The sequence below is a fragment of the Pterocles gutturalis genome, unplaced genomic scaffold, assembly GCF_000699245.1.
Source record: "Pterocles gutturalis isolate BGI_N339 unplaced genomic scaffold, ASM69924v1 scaffold37871, whole genome shotgun sequence".
NCBI classification, from domain to species: Eukaryota; Metazoa; Chordata; class Aves; order Pterocliformes; family Pteroclidae; genus Pterocles; species Pterocles gutturalis.
The window spans coordinates 1-18288 of record NW_010099103.1 but is presented as its reverse complement, the minus strand read 5'-3'; the positions used below and the strand labels follow the sequence as shown (position 1 = coordinate 18288).

The 18288-nt window shown below is 38.0% G+C and overlaps 1 protein-coding gene across 1 annotated transcript; it reads right to left on the bottom strand.

Annotated features, from left to right (window-relative positions):
* Positions 1-99: 99 nt before the first annotated feature.
* LOC104460752 (chromosome unknown open reading frame, human C1orf112) lies at positions 100-18263 on the bottom strand. Its single transcript, XM_010075320.1, has 24 exons — positions 18165-18263; positions 17631-17670; positions 16813-16901; positions 15475-15579; positions 14768-14908; positions 13621-13783; positions 13173-13257; positions 12490-12628; positions 11937-12017; positions 10908-10972; positions 9211-9359; positions 8185-8293; positions 7483-7669; positions 6416-6498; positions 5987-6038; positions 5562-5651; positions 4787-4972; positions 3991-4113; positions 2999-3094; positions 2390-2503; positions 1854-1958; positions 1471-1551; positions 586-699; positions 100-285 (listed from the first exon to the last, which is right to left on the bottom strand). Exons 1-24 carry the CDS (start codon positions 18261-18263, stop codon positions 100-102), a joined length of 2682 nt encoding a protein of 893 aa, XP_010073622.1.
* Positions 18264-18288: the final 25 nt, after the last annotated feature.

Sequence of the window (18288 nt, the reverse complement as noted above, 5' to 3'; positions counted from 1 at the left end):
GTCAGTTTTCTCTTCTCCCCCAGCCATGGCACAAAGGCATCTCTTCCCTCAGAGCAGGTAGCTGAGCTGGTTTATTGTCTCTAAAACCTGTTGAGCACCTTACCGTACGCTGTCTCTGAGGGTGGCTAGAGCTGTATGCAGAGCCTCCAATTTCACTGCAAGCCAAGCAGGGGGTGACCCTTTCCGGAGCAGCAGCTTCACAGCCTCCACTGCCCCCTCCATCATGCCTACTGCTGACTTATACTGGTCCTCAGAGGGTGGATGACATGCTCTTTTTGCCAGAGGCTGCAGATTTAAATAAACAGGAGACATCATTTATAATGCTCTACATGAGGGATCAGTCTTCATCTAAATGCAAGAAAACCCTTTGCTGGAGAAGAGCTGTACAAGATTCCCTTGCCTTGCGAGGGTTCTTGGCAGCTGTCAGGCAGCACAGAGCATTCACGTATACTACGAGCCAGGAGTGCACGCAACCTTTTTTGTTAGAACATGGAGGGCAGCAAGACTCTTGAACCTCTTCAGCTACTTCCCAGAACTGACAGAAATCGACAATAGAGGCCAGATAGCTTAAAGAAGTGCACGTACCTCTCCTGTTGACTCCAGTTCTCCAGCTATCTTCATAAACTGTGCATTGCAGGTCATCCTTTCTTGTTTCACGCGTTCTGTTCGTGCGTCTGTTGTCTCCTCTACTTGCCTTGTCTAGGGAGAAAGCCACAGGAGAGGTAATTAAACAAGAAGGCGTTACCAGCCTTCATAGGCAAAATTTGTGTATGTGAACCAGGGGGAAGGATAGAGAGGTCTTAACATGCAGCTCAAATTGAATCTAGTTTCTCACACACTCTTCTGAGCAGGAGATCAAAGTTATCTACAACAACTTCAGTGCAGCATCACTGTCAGCTATCAGTTCTGTTGCTAATTATCTGCTTGTCAAAAACTGCTCATTCAGATAGCTGTGAGTTAGGCTACAGCATGATAACCACCCCCTTTTTCCCCACTGTCTGCGTTCTGCATGAATAGACATCTGCTCTTAAGAGAATTTTTTCTAACATGCAAAAAGGACTAAGATGTTTTATACATGTTCATTTAGCTTTCAGAAACTGATCCAAGAGAAGTGGGGAAGGAAATAATACAAATAGAATTATGAAATCCCTGTCTTTTTAATAGATAACTTCTCTGCTTACAACAATAACAGCAATTTAATAATTTTTTTTGTTCAGGGAGGGAAAAGGAAAGCATTTAAATCAAAGTTGGGAAGTATTGGAAGAGAGGCATGTGTAGGAATGGCAGTTGAAGTAGAAAAAAAGTAGAAAAAGTAGAAGGCAAATAGAAAAGTTCAACCAGATCCCAGTTAACAGAACAATTTATTTTAAACTTACTTACTTAATCGCCACACAGATGACGCAGGTGTAGACATAGGCCATGTACAACATAAACTAAGAAACCAGTAAAATGGTTCAACAACATACATACCTTAGCCAGAAAGCTAACAACTTTGTTCTTAGTTTCTTCAGAATGAAGGCACTGAGGAACAACATCTTCATGGCTTGTTTCCTGTCAAAAATGTTGAGTAATAGTTGTTTAGTACATTCATATTAACAAAGGAATAGACAAAGTAAATAAATGTTTCTGACAGTCCCTTCCCTGTTGCAACCAGTCTAAGCAACCAATGTTCAACCCTCCTTTGCTTCCAGCTCCTGAAATCACAATTGCGTTAGTCCTCATTACTTTTGATGTGCAATAGCAGCTGTAACACTAAGATCCAAATTGGTTAGTTGAAGAGCAGCAAACATTTAGGACGAAGGAGTTTCTGTACAACAAAAGTTAACAGAGCCAAAGAGTTCTGCTATGCTTACCTCTGCAAAATGTGTGAATGCCTCCAACGCGTGCTGATGAATCAGCCAGGTCTGGTCAGCTAGCAGAGAAGCAAACAAACATGACAACTGGGGTACAACTTGCCTCTGAAAGAGGAACAAATACTTATCAGTTCCAAAGAGTTGGTTGTGCATATCTTACCATCATGATTTATTATTAAAGAATCACTCTAAGGTCAAGGGACAGCTTTGTGAAATCAACAGTGCTACTGCTCTGTCTGGCAAAAAAACACTGTAAAGGGAGGTGACATGTTCTGCTCTTTCTTCCTGGAGGTTCAAATGTCAGTCCTTTCTAACTGGTGAGAAGCAACAAGCAAATGAATAAACCAAGCATCTTACACGTCTTGATAAAAAATAAAAAATAAAACTGCCATAAACCATTAGTAAGTCTCCAAGATGACTATGTCATGGCACTCTGGAATGTAGTTGATGAACTTGATCCTTTATATTTAAATAAATAGCATATATTGCCACCAAAAGACGGAAGATTATCTAAATAAGGCCACAATTATATTTACCTGTGCTTCTTGTGGTATAAACACCTTTCCCATAGAAGAGAGAAAATCCACCATCGCTAGGCGAACATGATCTGGGGGATCCAACTGGAGAAGGGAAGACTGCAGTGCAAATACCTGCAGGAAACAAACCCCAACAAAGCTCCATCAAACAGTCTGCAGGTAAAAACTGTTCTGTCTCATCTTTAAATCTGAGGACATTGATTTTGGAGGAAAAGAAAAAAAAAAAGGTTGCTACACCTAGGATAAAGCTGCAGTGTACCTTTTAGAAAGAAAGAAGCATGCTCTATAACATATCCGTGTATCTCAATTATCCTGCAGAGTAATGGGATTCTCAAAAGCAATGCTAACCAAAGTGCCATATGCTTGGTTTAGAGACCAGGAAAGTAATCAAGGAAGAAATAAAATTAGGAACCTCCACATATTAAGAGAAGGCCAGACCATGAAATAACTCATTTGAGATTTCAGTAAATCACAAAGAACTTTGTTTTCATGAAATAAATTATTACTTATTAACCTTATAAGAAGGTTTGGGTTTATTGGCTTGGGGTTTGACACATTTGTGTTTGTTGGGTTGGGGTTTTTTGTTTAATTTTTTTTTTTTTTTTTTACCTGAGTAATCAGTTGAGCATCTAATGCTTGGATGAAAAATTCCAAAAGGTGAAGTAATAAACACAGTGTCTGCTGGAGACATGGCTCCTCTGAGACCTTCAACAGATCACAAGATATTAGTAACATTGCATTTTAGCTTGTGGAATAACTACTTAAGAAAGAGTTTAAAGTTATAGTGGCATTCCAAAATTCCTAGCCTAACTTCACACACATAAAACAACACACGATAAGCAGCAGAAGAAAATATTAAAATAGTCATAGCAATATTTCTAGGTAGTCATATTTTACAAGACCCTTTTCTTTGATTTTCTTATTCGCCACTCATTAATATAAGCAGCTAAAAGTTACCTGAACTATTTCTTTTCACTTATCAGTTGCCAAATGTCTTCACAGAGTGGCTGAGGTTGGAAGAGACCTCTAAAGGGGCATATTGCTGGCTCTTCCTCACCCCCACTCTCAAACTTTTCTTTTTACATCAGGAGCATGAACCAGGACAATCCTTTTTTCTTTACTGCAACTGCATACATGAACAGGGATACAGTCGCAAGGGAATTGCCTTACCCCCTTATTCTCAAATATGGGAGCAAGATTACCAGCTTTATGGGGTTTCACGTGCTAAGCTATGTACTAATTACATCGCAATTTTTTTGACATTCTAATGAACATTTAAAATACATCAAATCTGTAACTGGTACGAATCAGAATGAAGTATTTCAGACTTCTCGTTAAGCAAGTCTGAATCTGACAGCGAGTAACAGATGGAATAGCAAAGAGCCACACATGTAACATTCAGGAAAATTCAAACTCCACTTCCCAGAGCACACACCTGCCTAATACATAACCCAGCTGATAGCAGATGGGCAGCACAGCTATACTGCGCTACAGAAATGGTCCAATCCACATAAAACAGCTTAGTAACAAACACACGATGAAACAGCACCAGCCTCTCAAAGACATCGTGCTTTCACCGGTGGAGCAGCAAATTGTCTTACCTGCTTAGGCTGGAGAAAAGTCCAGAACTGACCAAGCACTCCCAAGATAGATGCCTGAAGTTCTGGCTCCAGAGTGTCACCAGCAAAACTGCAGGCAGCCAGCAAGACAGAAAGGGCAGTATTCTAGTAAGAAAAAATTTGTACGTTAAGACCAAAAAAAACTACACATAAAACGAACCAAATCCCCAGGCTCACACTAAACATCTAGAATGATACAAGATGGCAAGAAGCCCAGTGTGCTGTGTCAGCTGTACAGTACAGCTAATCCACCAGGCCACTGGCCAATAAAGCTTCCAAAGTGAGGAAACCATCCGTTACTTCTGAGTTTCACACAATGCTGTAGTCATTAAGCTGCATTGGCAGGCAAAAGCTGGCAGCAGATACTTCATGTAGTAGTCTCTGGTTTCTCGCTCTCCTTCACCAAGGAGACCAGTGAGCATCTTTCAGATTTGATGCTGCATAAAACCAGCCAGGACTTTAAAAGCACTTGTATGACATAGTATAAATCAGACATTCTAAAGAAAAATACATCTGCTCACCCAGAGAGCAAACAACAACTAGAATAACTAGTAAACCACGTGACCTCCACTATCATCATCTGAGTAGAGGGCCCTGAGGTGCTGCGTACTAGAAGAAAATATTAAAATAAGAATTCTTGCTCATGCATTTGCCACTTGGGCATGTAAAAAAGCCATGCAACACAGAAAAACAGAATTGAGGTGACAGCAACAGAATCTTTATAGTTTGGAAATCCAGAGTTCACACATTTTTACAGAGAGAATCAAATCTCCTTTACCAGAGGTCGGAGCTCTCCCAACGCGCGCCTGCTATTCAGCCATCGCCTGCACTGTGCAAGCCCTGCCACGCAGAGCTGAGATGCCACTTGTTTCCTAAGATGGGGGTTCAGGGCCTTAAGGGATATGTGCTGCCACACAGCCAAGTTCTCCACCTCCTCCGGAAGAAACTTCTGAGCAAATTCTACCTGCAAACAAAAGTTAATATGAACTATGAAGACCAGAAGATAATTTGACAACCTGTCAAAAAGCTGAGAAACAAACAACCAAAATGCACTACTAGTTGGCTTTAGAAATATTGCATGAAAAAAATTGTGTAAAACCCTTTGTTTCAATAAAATCCAACTTTTTATATAAAAACCTTAAAGAATTGCCACCTCCCTTGTCACATACAGGACATCAGAATGATTAAGCAACTTATTTTTCAGCTGCTTGGAGCAATGGCCCAATGAACACCAGCTGCAAATGCAATGACAGGACATACATTTGCAGCAAATCTGGAAGATGTGCCTTTTTCATACTTAGTCAAAAAAAGGACTTAATTGCCACCCAATGAGACCACTCTTAGAAAGGCGTACGTGCCTTTCTTGCTTTAAAAAGCACATCTGCACAAATTAGGATCCACAATGACAAAGTAATACCAAGTATAATATCAAGTGCAGCAAGCGAGCACTCAGCATCTTGTAATTTCTCAAGAACTCAAAGAGGATACTTTAATACAGGCTATTTATTTAAATCTCTTCTATCAAAGATGGAATATTTTGGTGCTAAACTTGCCTGATGATCTGGAGCCATCAAGAACAGCATACGCCTCAGCAGAACACCCAAGGCAGAGAGCTGGTAACAGTCACTGGGACAAGACTTTATCTGCATTAGGATAAGAGGGTAATGCGTATAATTAAGGAAAAAAATCACCACTCAGCAAATTAATTGTATGCAGAATGTTCTGAGAGTTGCTATGTGGAATCACAGCAGTAACACTCCAAACAAAACAATGCAGGAAATGTTGGAAATACTAGGCATATTGTTTTATATTTTCACAGTACTGCTTTTGCTAATTATTAACCCCATTTGAGGAATTAAAACAATCTCCATTTGGATTTGGAAAAAATTAAATTCCTGTCTTCAGTAATTTAGGAAGTTTCCCAGTAGAACTAGGATTAAAACTGGTGCTGAATTGTGAACATCACTGTGGTTCTTACCAAGTGGGCGATCACAACAACGTGGTGAGCACACAGTTCAGCTGTTCCATACCTGGAATATGAGAGACAGAACGTTTTGAGTCTGTACTTCCTACTCTTTTACAGACTAAGTATTACAAATCTTGTCTGAGAGATGGCCATTTCCTCTAACATATTTAAACTTAATATGCACAGGCACAAGTTACTTGAGAGAACCATTCTGAAAAACAACTGTTAAATAATAGAAAAAGTATGTTCCCCTAACTTGCATGAACGTCAAAATGGCTAAGCCATTTCTGTTCCTAATTTTCAAAATATGCTCTATATCTGAAAAGAATCCAATTCTGGGACAATTTTGTCTTAAAAAAAAATCTCTCTCAGAGAATTATGTACAACAGAACTAACTGGATCTATGTAAATCCTGCTTGATCTGTAGTAAAAACATCTTACCGGGCAAGGAAGCACCACAAGTCCATTGCTAGCAGAGATGTGATCATACTAGGACTCAGCACAGCATCCAGCAGAGCATACTCCTGAGGAGAAAATATATATGTAAATTCACGCAGAAACAGATTGCAGGCCTACCTAGTAAGATTTTCAAGTTACCCAATTTAAAATGTTTTAAGACCTCATTTTCATACTCTATATTCAGCTACACCATCAAGCAAGCAGCTACACCTTTAGTTTTGCATACTTTGAATGTACACGTATATTAATTTCAATGGGATGAGGATCCTTTGCTTTTCAAAACATTTCATCGTGCACATCCCTTCTTCACAAAGCAACTTTTATGAGTTTTGGGGGTTTTTTTAAACCAATGTGTTGACAATTTTCTTGCCAGCTTTATTGGCAACTTACTGAAAACAAAATAAAACTTTTTCCTCTTCTAGGAACACAGATTTTATCTGAAAGATGTATGTAGCATTCAGAAGAAAACCCTAAATTAGGGCTATAGTTTTTGTGACAGCTCTTAAGTTTATAAAGGTTTACATTATCTAGAGGTTCTTTTGTCTATGTGCAGTAAAAAGGAAAAAAGTTTAAAAACATTATATAACATTAATCAAAGCCCAGAATATTCCTCTGAAGCAGAAAAATTTACTTATTACCATTTTATGCTATGTCCTTAGCTGGAATCACAACAATATAATCTACTCTAAATATTAAATGCCACTTTATTTCTTCACAGTATAGACTAACAAAACCAGGTATATTTAATACAAGTTGAATATTGCATAAAATAAAGCGGTAGATTTTTAGAACAGCTTGGCCTTCCCCCCTCCCAGAGAGAAAAAAATTTCCAACACCACTAACATTCTCAAGAACTTGCATGAAGCTTTAGTTTCCCCTTCCCCACATGTGACATTTGCTGTATAACTGTATCACAGCTGCTTTCTACAGGACCACTTCATACCCAAGCACCTCTTCAGAGTTAGATCATTAGAAAGAACTCATTCTTTTTTAAATAGCACCTATGCATCACAAGAGCTGAAGAGATGATAAGCAAAAAACAATCTTACCAGCTGAGGAAAGTGTGATGGGAGTGTGGAGGCAATGTAGGAGCAGAGGTGGACACAGACGTAGTGATAGAGGGTGATGGGGACTGCTGCCTGTCCTGTACTGGTCACCTCTGGCAAACGCACAGGGAGAGAAAGCTCGCCAGAACATTGCTGGAAACTGAAGAAGAGAGATGAAAACAAAGACAGGCTGCAAGGGTAAAAGAAAGAGGGGAAAAAAAAAAAAAAAAAGTTGAGTTACAGATATGCAAATCCCAAACCCTGCAAGCAACATCTCTACTACAGAATCTGTCTTTGACCAGAAGGGATGGCCATAATTTCAGTGCTTTTACACTAGATTTACGTTCCTGACTACCTTCCTCTTTTACAAATGCAGGTCATTATTAGAAGGTTCAGGCATAAAAATGCAAGATTTCAACTTAGTGAATTATCACCAAATTACATACATATCTCCCTTCTTATCCTGGAAGCAGCCTAAATACCATTCCTTTCCTGAAAACACAAAGACATCTCTGGCTCTCTGTCCTTCACTCCTGAAGCACTGAACATCAGATCTCGTTTTTCCCAGCATCAGGATGTAAATCCATACAGTCTGACAAATTTTACTATTCAGTTGCAAGGGAAACCCCAGCAGCTGAGCCTCTCTGTTTGCCCCTATAGACTGATTGCTGTGGTGAAGAATCACAATGAAAACCTTTTTAGTACCTTTTTCCTGTGTTCCAGAGAGTTCGCACTTCTTCAGGCTGAGAGGACAGCTTGTCCATTATGGTAATCAGGATGAGACACTGGGGCAGCTGCTGCTCAGGAGGGAGACCTGCAGAAGTTTGGTGTTTTTTTTTTTTTAATGTGATGCTAGTTGCCCTGGTAAATATATTGTGTGTGTAAACCGGCTTTTAAGCAAATGACAAATTAGAAACAACTGGTGAAACATAAAAGTTCCCAGTAAAACAATCAAAAATCACTTAAGACACAGCTGGGAAAAAAAGAACATTTAATCGTGAACATTTTGTTTGAAGTGAAAAAATAAATGCAATATACTATATCAGGTAAAATCTAAAACATTCCAGTTCTCAACTGTCACTGCAAGATGCTGCAAGAGAGTTACAATCTGGATGCCTCATGCTTCCAGTCTCCTTGAAAGCACTGGATGCCTCAAACTCTGAAAACACAAAGTTTTCTTCTAAGTGTGTCAAGATAATCACAAGGCCAGAGTGCACGTGTGTGAGAGAACTAAGTCAGCTATCTCAGAATTATGGCACGTTGGTCAGGGCAGAAATTGGGGAGGAAGGTGTGTTATAACAAAAAGCTGATCCTTTTCCAGTTTGAAGGCATTCCACTTTTCACAGAAAATACTTAATTTAGGAAAAAATACTTGTTTCCCCCTACCAACAGAACACAGCAGAAAAATTTCAGCCTACTTTGAAGGTTTGTGACAAATTAAATGATGAAATGATGCAAAACAGCAGAATTTATAGCTTTCTGTTAACCAGATGAATACTGAAATTACTGCAAGTACTTTGGAAAAGATGCATTCAACAGCAACATGAACTGTTATAAAATTCGTCTGAGTTAGCATGCACCTGGCCATATTGTAGTACTTACAGAAGAATTAGAGACAAGCAGACCACTACAGAATATTGCCTGTGGTCCAGAAAGTCAAAATACCAATCCTGACCCCTTTAGAGCTGGTTACGTAGCACTACAGCGGTGATAGCTGTATTTTAAACCCACCTAACTTTTCACTTAACACTTGCTCCATAAAAGGGCTAAAGGGAAGAAGCTGGTTGATGAGAGGGTCCAGAGCCACAAGAAAAACACGGGATATTTCATCTCGATGAACTTCTGAGATCTCTGGAGCATAGAGACTGGGAGGAAATTTGCTGAGGAGGGAAGAAAAAAGACACAAAAAGTTACATATTCTCAGTAGCATTACTTTTCAAAACAATTACAAAAAGGCAAATTCATTATTTCCTTGTTATTGTGAAATAAGATAAAAGCTCCCCATTTTAGAATATCTGTTATAGCCTGAGAGTTACAACTCTGCATTCAGCCTTTAAACTAAGTATCACAATCCAATATTTCACTAAACATTGAAAGAAAACCTTACAAGCTCATAGAAAATGCCTGTAAAATACATAGCACATAAGAAGAAATATACTGAATCACAAAAAAAGTCAAGCAATGGAAAGCCAAGAAAACACCTGTATATACAATTTGACAGTCATAAATGTGACACCACTAATTTAACACGACACCAATAAAAGGGTACCACAGTTTTTTTGGAGAGAAAAAAAAAACCCTGGGCAGTAAAAGAAAAAAAGAAGCAATATGAGAATAAAGCAAAAGAGATAATGAAATGAAAACCTTCTACTTTTGCAGCTTATAAAAAGACTGTAAAAATGCTACCTTCCTACTCAAAAATACTGCTCAGTTTTGCTGAGCAAAGTTGACAACCTTCCAGTTGAGAAAGACCTACAAGGTAAGTAAAGTTAGGAGAGGAAACTCATAAAAAATAACCACCCAGTCTTGCAGTGAAACATGCAGTGAACTCATGCGCGCATCTTGCCACAGAACCTGGTTTCAATCCCAAAAGAATGACTGAAATCATCCCTCTGTTATTAAGCCCACTTTCCCCTATTCTCCCCACTATTGCAGCAAACAGAACAAAACTTTTGAGGGAAAAATGATACGCCGTTTGCAGGCTGTTATGCTTTATGAGCATAATATTTTAAAAACGTTTGCTTCTGGGAGAACCAGAGTCCTTTTGTGAGATTTCACAAGATTATAAACACAACAGTAAAGCTATGAAAAAATTCAAGATACTCTGTTTCTGATCCTCTCTCCCTTCAGGATAAATGTTTCCATACTTTGCCTTAAAGTAGAAACAATCTGTCAAAGTGTTGCACTGCTGACACCTGTATTTAGTCTTGTGTTTTATTTTCACTAGGATTCAAGGCAGAAGAAAAATAGTAGCATGGCTGTTCCATTATATATGAAATCTGGTAATTCTGAATTGCCTTGGCTTTGCAAAATTTGACTAACATCATGCTCCTGTTTGTTTCAAAGTGGAAGGTACACTGGGGGTTGCTCTGTGGTAACTGCCTAACTGCTTCATTGCAAGGTGACCAAAGGGTGAACCCTACCCTCAGGAATTTTGACTTTAGGAACAAGAATTTTCAAATGAACTTTCATAAAGACTCAGTGTTCAAGACAATCAATCTACATATTCTAAACATAACTTGTTAAGCAATGTTGACATAATTAGTTGCAACAAAGTTAGTGGCTTGACAATATCGAACACTCAGAGCACTGATCCCGAGGGGGTCGAAGATAACTAGTACCACACAAAAATGCCCAATTTATTACAAATACTTTTTTGAATTTCCGTACATGAAAAAATAAAGCAACAAGTCTTGTACTTCACTTACCTGTATATCTGAAGAAAGAGCTGATGTAACTGAGAGCATGTATCAGAGAAGAAAGAAAGAAATTCCTGCAAAAGCCATTAATTTTGAATGGTACTTTTAATATGAAATACATGATTAAATAAACTTTCTTTCTGTTCCGCTATATTGGTTTGTAAAGTACTACACTGCAAAAAATGGTTACGTTCTAACAATCCACAGCACAAAGCAAGTGCAAAGCAAAGAATAAACAAAGTATTCATAAAATTAATTACATGTGTATGTACTGTAGGCAAAACAATTACATTTATAGGCTTATTTTAAAAAAATTAATAAGTACAGTTGTAAAAGCCATAGAGAGCTGCAAAAATCTGAAGTTTTCTCATACATGCTGTAAGGCTGTTTTATCCCATCACAATGCTGTTTACTTTGTGCCCCCCCCAAAAAAAAATCACTCCATGGGACAAAACAGATATAGAATGCAGCATCACTGCTGTTCCTAGAGAGCAAAATTTTTTCCTACATTCTTAAAATAGGTAGATTTGCAGCATGTCTTCTAATACTGAGAAAAATAAAGCACAGCAACAAAGTGCAAGGGCCAGGAAAAGGGCAGGAAGTTGGTGTCAGAGCTAGCAACAGTACACGGGCATTTTTTTCTAATGCCACATCATTTTAAATTGTTGAAATGAGGAACAATTCTGAAAACTTAGCAACAGGTTTCATCTGTTTATTTCTTCCAGATAAATTTACTATTGCATTGACTCAAGGCTGCCTGTAAAAACTGGACATCTCCTACCAACTCCTCAGTGACATTGCTTGTAACTGCTTATTATTCTTGTTTGTTTTTCTGTTAAATCACAGCAAGAATCCTGCTTAGGCTTGTGGGTGTATACAGGTAGAAGAACTACAAGCATTTTATGCATGGATGTTAATTATGCCACCCATATAGTATAGTCATAAATTGTAAAGATATTATGCAGTACAGAATTATTCCATTTGCAGACCAGAGGCTTAAATATAACATTAATACAGAATTCAAGTATTAAAACCCACCTTGGTGTAGTGTACAAGGGAATTAGCAAAGAACCTGCAGAGTTTGACTGTCTTCTGGAACAGCCTGAGGTCAGTGCCCTCCTGTCCAAAAAAAGCAGTTCTAAAACTTAACATCCAGAGTAATACAACAAAAAAAGAAAGTTAGATTGCTAACAATGTTCAAAACCTATTTCAAACTTGATTCTCTCGAGACTCTGCAGCTATGGGTGAAAAAACTTTACAAATCTGCAGTATGCCCCAACATTTTTATAGCAATATTAAGAATTAAAATACGATCTTTTGATTCATCTTGGGATATCATCAGTTTAGGAAACGAAAAAAAATTCCCATACAGAATGGTAGAAACTCATTTTCAGCACCTCACTATAACATCCCCAATCTAAACAAAGTTATGGGCCTTATTTTCATGTGGTTTCAAAAGAACAAGGTACTCTGCCTACCACAGAAAGTAAAAAAAACCCAAACCAAACCCAAACAACTCCAATCATTAACACAGCACAAAGAATTTATCCTCCTCAAGTTCAACAGCAGCTTTGAGAGCTTCTTAATTTACCTGTGTCTCTGACATCTTCATTTGCTCAGCCAGTTGCAAACAGGAATGAAAAGAAAGAAGAGTGTCCTTGCACAGGCCGCTGAGGATGTCACTGTGTTTCAGATGGCACTGCAGCAGAGAATGATGCTTCAGGCTTTGCCTAAAAGATAGGAATATAATGAGATATTTGTCCGAAGTGATCATGCAATGAGTTAGTACAAATCCAAATAACCAATTTCTCTATTTAGGCTTTTATACAACACCAACTGGTGCAAGATCTGTGTACACTGAAACTAGAAATGCAGAGAGAACAACCCTCTTCATAGCCATGACCGAAACACAGAGGAGAGGCAGGATGAAAGCGCAAGACAGCACAACTCAAGCCAAAAACGCCAACAGAATTGCAGGTCAGACCTCTTAAGATTATTTATTCAGACAAGAGTGTTTCAAATTTTCTTCTGTACTGCAATACGTCAAACTTCTATTAATTTTTTACAGATGACTCCTATCTTCACTTACAGTACCTTTAATACTACTTCCTAGCTACATTTTAAAATAAATTTCTAAATTTTTTTACTAGCTAAATTGAATTCTCTAATTTCAATTTTATTTGAAACTCTGAATATAAAGCTATTGAAACACTGGTTATTTAAAGTGACAGGCTGTTTATATTACAATAAAATACAAAGAGTTCAATGACATACTTGATTACAAACTTCCATGTATTGGCACGAAGAGCATGGTCCATATTGGAAATGACAGAGCATATCTCCAGCACAGTGTGGATTACTAGGGAGGAAATAACAGCAACAACCGAGTTAAATCAGATTCATGTGTTCACAGCCATGCTTCTCTCCTAGGAAAACAGCAGCAATCACAAGCACTAAGAGAATACCACCACATTGACACCGAATCACAAAGACGGCTCAGTGCTTAGGTGCTGCCCACTTCCTACAAACCTACACAACACACCCCATCCCACAGAGGAAGTTTCAGGAGAAAACTTTGAATTCAAGCTTCAAAATGTTGCTTTCTGAAAGGCTGGTTTTTTTATGGACTATGCTTAGAACCCCATTTTAAAAATTCAGACATACTCTCTATAGAAAAAATCAGACTGATCAAGACAAAAAAAAGTGTTAGATCCACATATACCTGACACCATATCTGTGATGTTATCTTCAGTGAAAGCAGAGCCCATGGAAATCATATCAAGTAGCTCCATCAGCTGCTTCTGAAGAGAGTAAGTTTCCTTGAACATAGCTTGTAGGAGGTCAGAAATCAAGTGCAGATGCCCACAGTACACAGATTCACTGTCCTGTAGAAAAGAGGGAAGAAGATGTTTAAAAAAAAAAAAGTTCAAGAATCACAGCCTGATTTTTCACATGCTGAAAACACCAACAGCTTTGTCACACATTTCACTGGAAAAAAGAACAAGGCATAAATGTACACACTAACTCAATACACAGCCAGGTACGTAGCTTCTGATACCAACCCCTGTTCACTAAATGTAAAATGCTGTTCACCTGCAGCCTCATCAACAGATGATGAAGTCTGCCTGGTTCTAGTGAGTTTAGTGGTCTTTGGATTAGGCCTTGATGCATGAAACTAAGATCGTATTTCTAAACAAAACAGTACAAGGTTAACAACAAAGGAAGCAGCGTTCCAAAAATATTTCCCAATACTTTCAAATCTGAACTAAATGAAGGCAGAGCACCTGAGTTCAAGTCCTGACATGGAACTGCTGTAAATGTTCCCATAAGAAAGAGAAATCCAAAAGTGAAAATTAAGGCCATCCAAAAGCTATTGTGTCCTTATGATAACCTTGTTTTATTTTCATTGTTGCATCTGAGAATGCAGATCTGAAGCTCATAGACGTTACTCAACGTAACTGACATAAAGATCCTAATGGCAACTTTCATTCCGCTTTGTAACTTGCGCAGAAATAAGGTACGTAGCACCATTTTGGTAACCATTTGTGGCTCTCAAAATACTGCAGCTATCAGAAGTGCACAGATGTCACAGGGAGCTTACATTAACAAGCAAAATGTTCAACTGACATCAATGCAAAATATGGAAATAGCACAGTCTGTGCCTCTCACTACCATGTCAGATTTGCTGGGCAGACAAAAATCACCTTTGTACCTGTGCACTACGTACATTCTGTAAACTATTTAACAACTAAATTTAAAAAATAATAATTCAGCAACAATATTATTTCAAAATAGGATCTTCTTACAAATTGAGTGTTTCTTAAAATTGAACCAATGTAAGAATTTTTCTCCTTCTAACAGAGACCTACCTTGCAGTGTGTAAATGTGTTCTTTATTACATAAAGAACCGAGGATGGAAGGGTGCGGATACTCTCCAGAGGCACACACTCTTGCAGTGTGCAGACATATCGTACACAACCGGTCAGAGTTTCCAACAGTTGCACCATAGTCTTAAAGCAAGAATAAACAACAACCAATGTTTTTCACTCCTGCAATAATTTCAAAAGCATCTTTTCTTAGCTGAATTGCACCTAGATTTTTATGGCATTTCAAGTTCACTGCTATTTGCATAAGTAGTTGTTAAAGATTAATGAAGCTCCATAAAATAATATCAGACAATTCCAGACCTTTTCTCCAATACCATATACTCTTTGAAAGTTTTCTTTTTCTTGAGTGCTCTTCTCAATTTACAAAAATTTTAAAATTCTGAATTAAATTACTGTATAAATAGGTGCCAGAATTACTCTTTAAATATAGTGAATCACATTCCATTTGTGTTAGAGAATGTAAGATTTTTTTTTAAAAAACTCTGATTAGTAATCAATAACAAATAAATAAATAAATGTAATCAAATCATTCACAAAATTTTAATTGAACTTCAACTGCAAAAGAAATTCAAATTACATTTTAGCCATCTGGTTGGTAGCTAACAAAAACATTCTAAAACCCTCTTAATTGTTTAGGTAAAAATCAAAGAATAATGTAAACATTTGACAACTTATTTAATGGGACTTGCCTGTAGAAGATTCCTTACAGTACTGCATAACTCTGTATTCTGTTTGGTTAATTCTTTAGCCTCACTGGACAATTCATACATCAAGTTATCAAATAACTGGAGAGTCTGTCAGAACAAAACTTAAATGCTTTGGTTATAAATGTACACACTCAAATAGTAACACCACTCTAGATCTGCTTGCTTCCTTGGCATGGAGTGATGGGCTACTGAGATAACTCACAGGAGAAAATAAAATTTTCTAGCATTTGAATCATAAAGCACGATATACCAAGAATCAAAACCTGTCTTACAGCTTTCCTAAATTATAGACAGAAGCTGTATTAGCTGTTACTTTTCATAAAAATCTGTTAGAAAAACAAACTTCCTAGCTAATTCACTTGCAGTATATACCTCATTCTACCAAAGATTTTTTACTTAGTTAAAACCACACCATTTTAAAAGGATTTTCCTTTTGTCTCAGTTTTGGTTGAGAACGATCATTAACATTTTGAATATATAAAGAAATAAGTCTATGACCTACAAACAATAATTTCTGCATTGCTTGAGGTCCTTGGATATTTTCCGAGTGCTACTGCTGAGACTGCAAAGACAGCCCGCAGCTTCCAGGCACGTGCAGGACGCTACATAAACTGATATGGTACAGTAGTCCTTGTTCAGGATATGCAAGCTACAAGCCATTTTTCTTGTAATCTCTAAAATCTGGTACAGGACATATAATAAGGGAAATGGAAATCAAGTGGACATTTTTACAGGCTGCTTAAAATATACAAGCTGAGGCCTGAAAGTTAAATTAGTAATTTAGCACTGCTTTCTTTCAGTTAAAACATGAGCACTAAAGAATCGTAACATAACTACAGCACAAAATTCTCCATCATTTAATCAAAACCAAAAACATATGTTAGGCCAGTATGGTCTAAAAGTTTATTCACTATATTATTAACAAATATCACAATGTTTATTCATATATATATATATATGAGTGTTGAGTTCTTCAGTTTCTTTGTCCTGAGAGGCTACCTCTTATAAAAAATTCTCCATTTTGGTCATTTTATAAAAAGCCCAATCTTCTCAAAAAGAAATAAAACCTAATTCTATTACTGAACACAGAAAGTCAAACATCGTATGTTCAGTCCTCTCCCCATCGTAAAGAATGGAAACAATCACAGAAACATTCCAACAACACAAAATGGTTAAACTTTTAAAGGGTAAAATTTTAATTTCAAGTTTGTATCCAAAGCAATAATTATATCATGAGACCTCAAAAAAAATCACTGCATTCTAAGCAGGTTCTAGCACTGGACTGACTGAAAATTCCACATTTAATTGAAGCTGTCATACCTTAGGCAACACTTTTGAGAAAAAAGTTTGTTCCAAATCTGCAAGGCTGATATGGGGCAAAAACATTTCAGTCAGGATCCTCAAAACACCTGCAAAGCAAAACATCTATAAAACATTAGAGAAAAGCAATATATGATTATCAAAAACATGTAGCGACCTACCAGATGAAACAAAGAACTGCATCAAGCAGAAACAGATCAGGTATTTGATTTTGAGAAAGGCAACATAATATTTGCCACATATACATTATCTGAAAAATCAAATAACAATAACACATAAACCCATCAATAATAGCATCACACCTGCCTACATTTAGTTGAAGGCTGAGCACAACTGTTTGCCCATGGAAACAGAATTTTCCATATTCCAAACTACAAACAGTTGTACATTTAGTGTGCTGGTTGGCACAAACATGCAACTTAACAGTGACTGTTACCAAGACTCCTAAACAGTTACAGATCAGCCTAATTTTCTTATCACAATCAGCTGTTACAAGAGTTTTGCCACCTGTAAGATAATGGCCAAAAAGATAATAAAATACAAGATAAAAAGCACCCTTGTTCCAAGCATCTGAAAATCAGAAGCAGTGGGAGGGTTTCCACTCCCTTTTTAGAAGACTTGCATGCAGAGCTTCTTTAAGGGCTTTTATAAAGCTTATTCAACATGCATTTAGTGTGACGTGCAAGGTCCAGCAGAATTGTTGAAGACCATGAAAGTCAGTAGTTATAGCATCACTATTTTTAAGTAGTCCGTAATTCATAATGCAATTGCAATACGACAGTCTCTAGGAAGAGAGGCACTGCTTGGTCACTACTTACGAATATGCTCAGTCCAGTCTTCACACTCTTGATACATAGAGTAAAAATGTTAAAGAAACTCAAACTGCTTCTGCCATAAATGTTATCTTTAAAGCACCTGCAGAAGTCGCAGTGACTTCTCTCACGCTGTCCTGCATCCGCTTCACCCATGGTATGAAATCTGTGGGGATGCTCCATAACTAGTGCAGGCAGATATACCTCAGTACCCGCACCATGGGCACGAGAATTTCTGCAACGTATTGGGAGAATAAGTCTTGAGGGGGCTGGGAGGGGGATTTATCTACATTGCTAAGTGAACCACACTCTATTTTCTACCGTGAATCTTTTATTTCAGTGAAGGGCTGTACTCATTTCTAGTGAAACACCCTGCACTCAGCTTTTCTGTCCTGCGTCCAGCCCCTAACAAACCTTGTACCACTTTCCCTCCCACAGATTTATTTACCTGAGGAGAAACACCCCCTCAGCCCCCCCACATTTCGGGGTGCCTCCCCCAACAGCCAGCTAACAGCCGAACCGCCCTCCTAGGAAGGATATAAGGAGCCGGGGCAGGACAGCGGGCAGCTCCCGGCGGCAAAGATCCCAGTCCCAACATCCCAACTCCTGCAAGAGCAATTCGGGGTCTGTCTGGGACATGGCGCCAGCTCCGCTCACCTCAGAG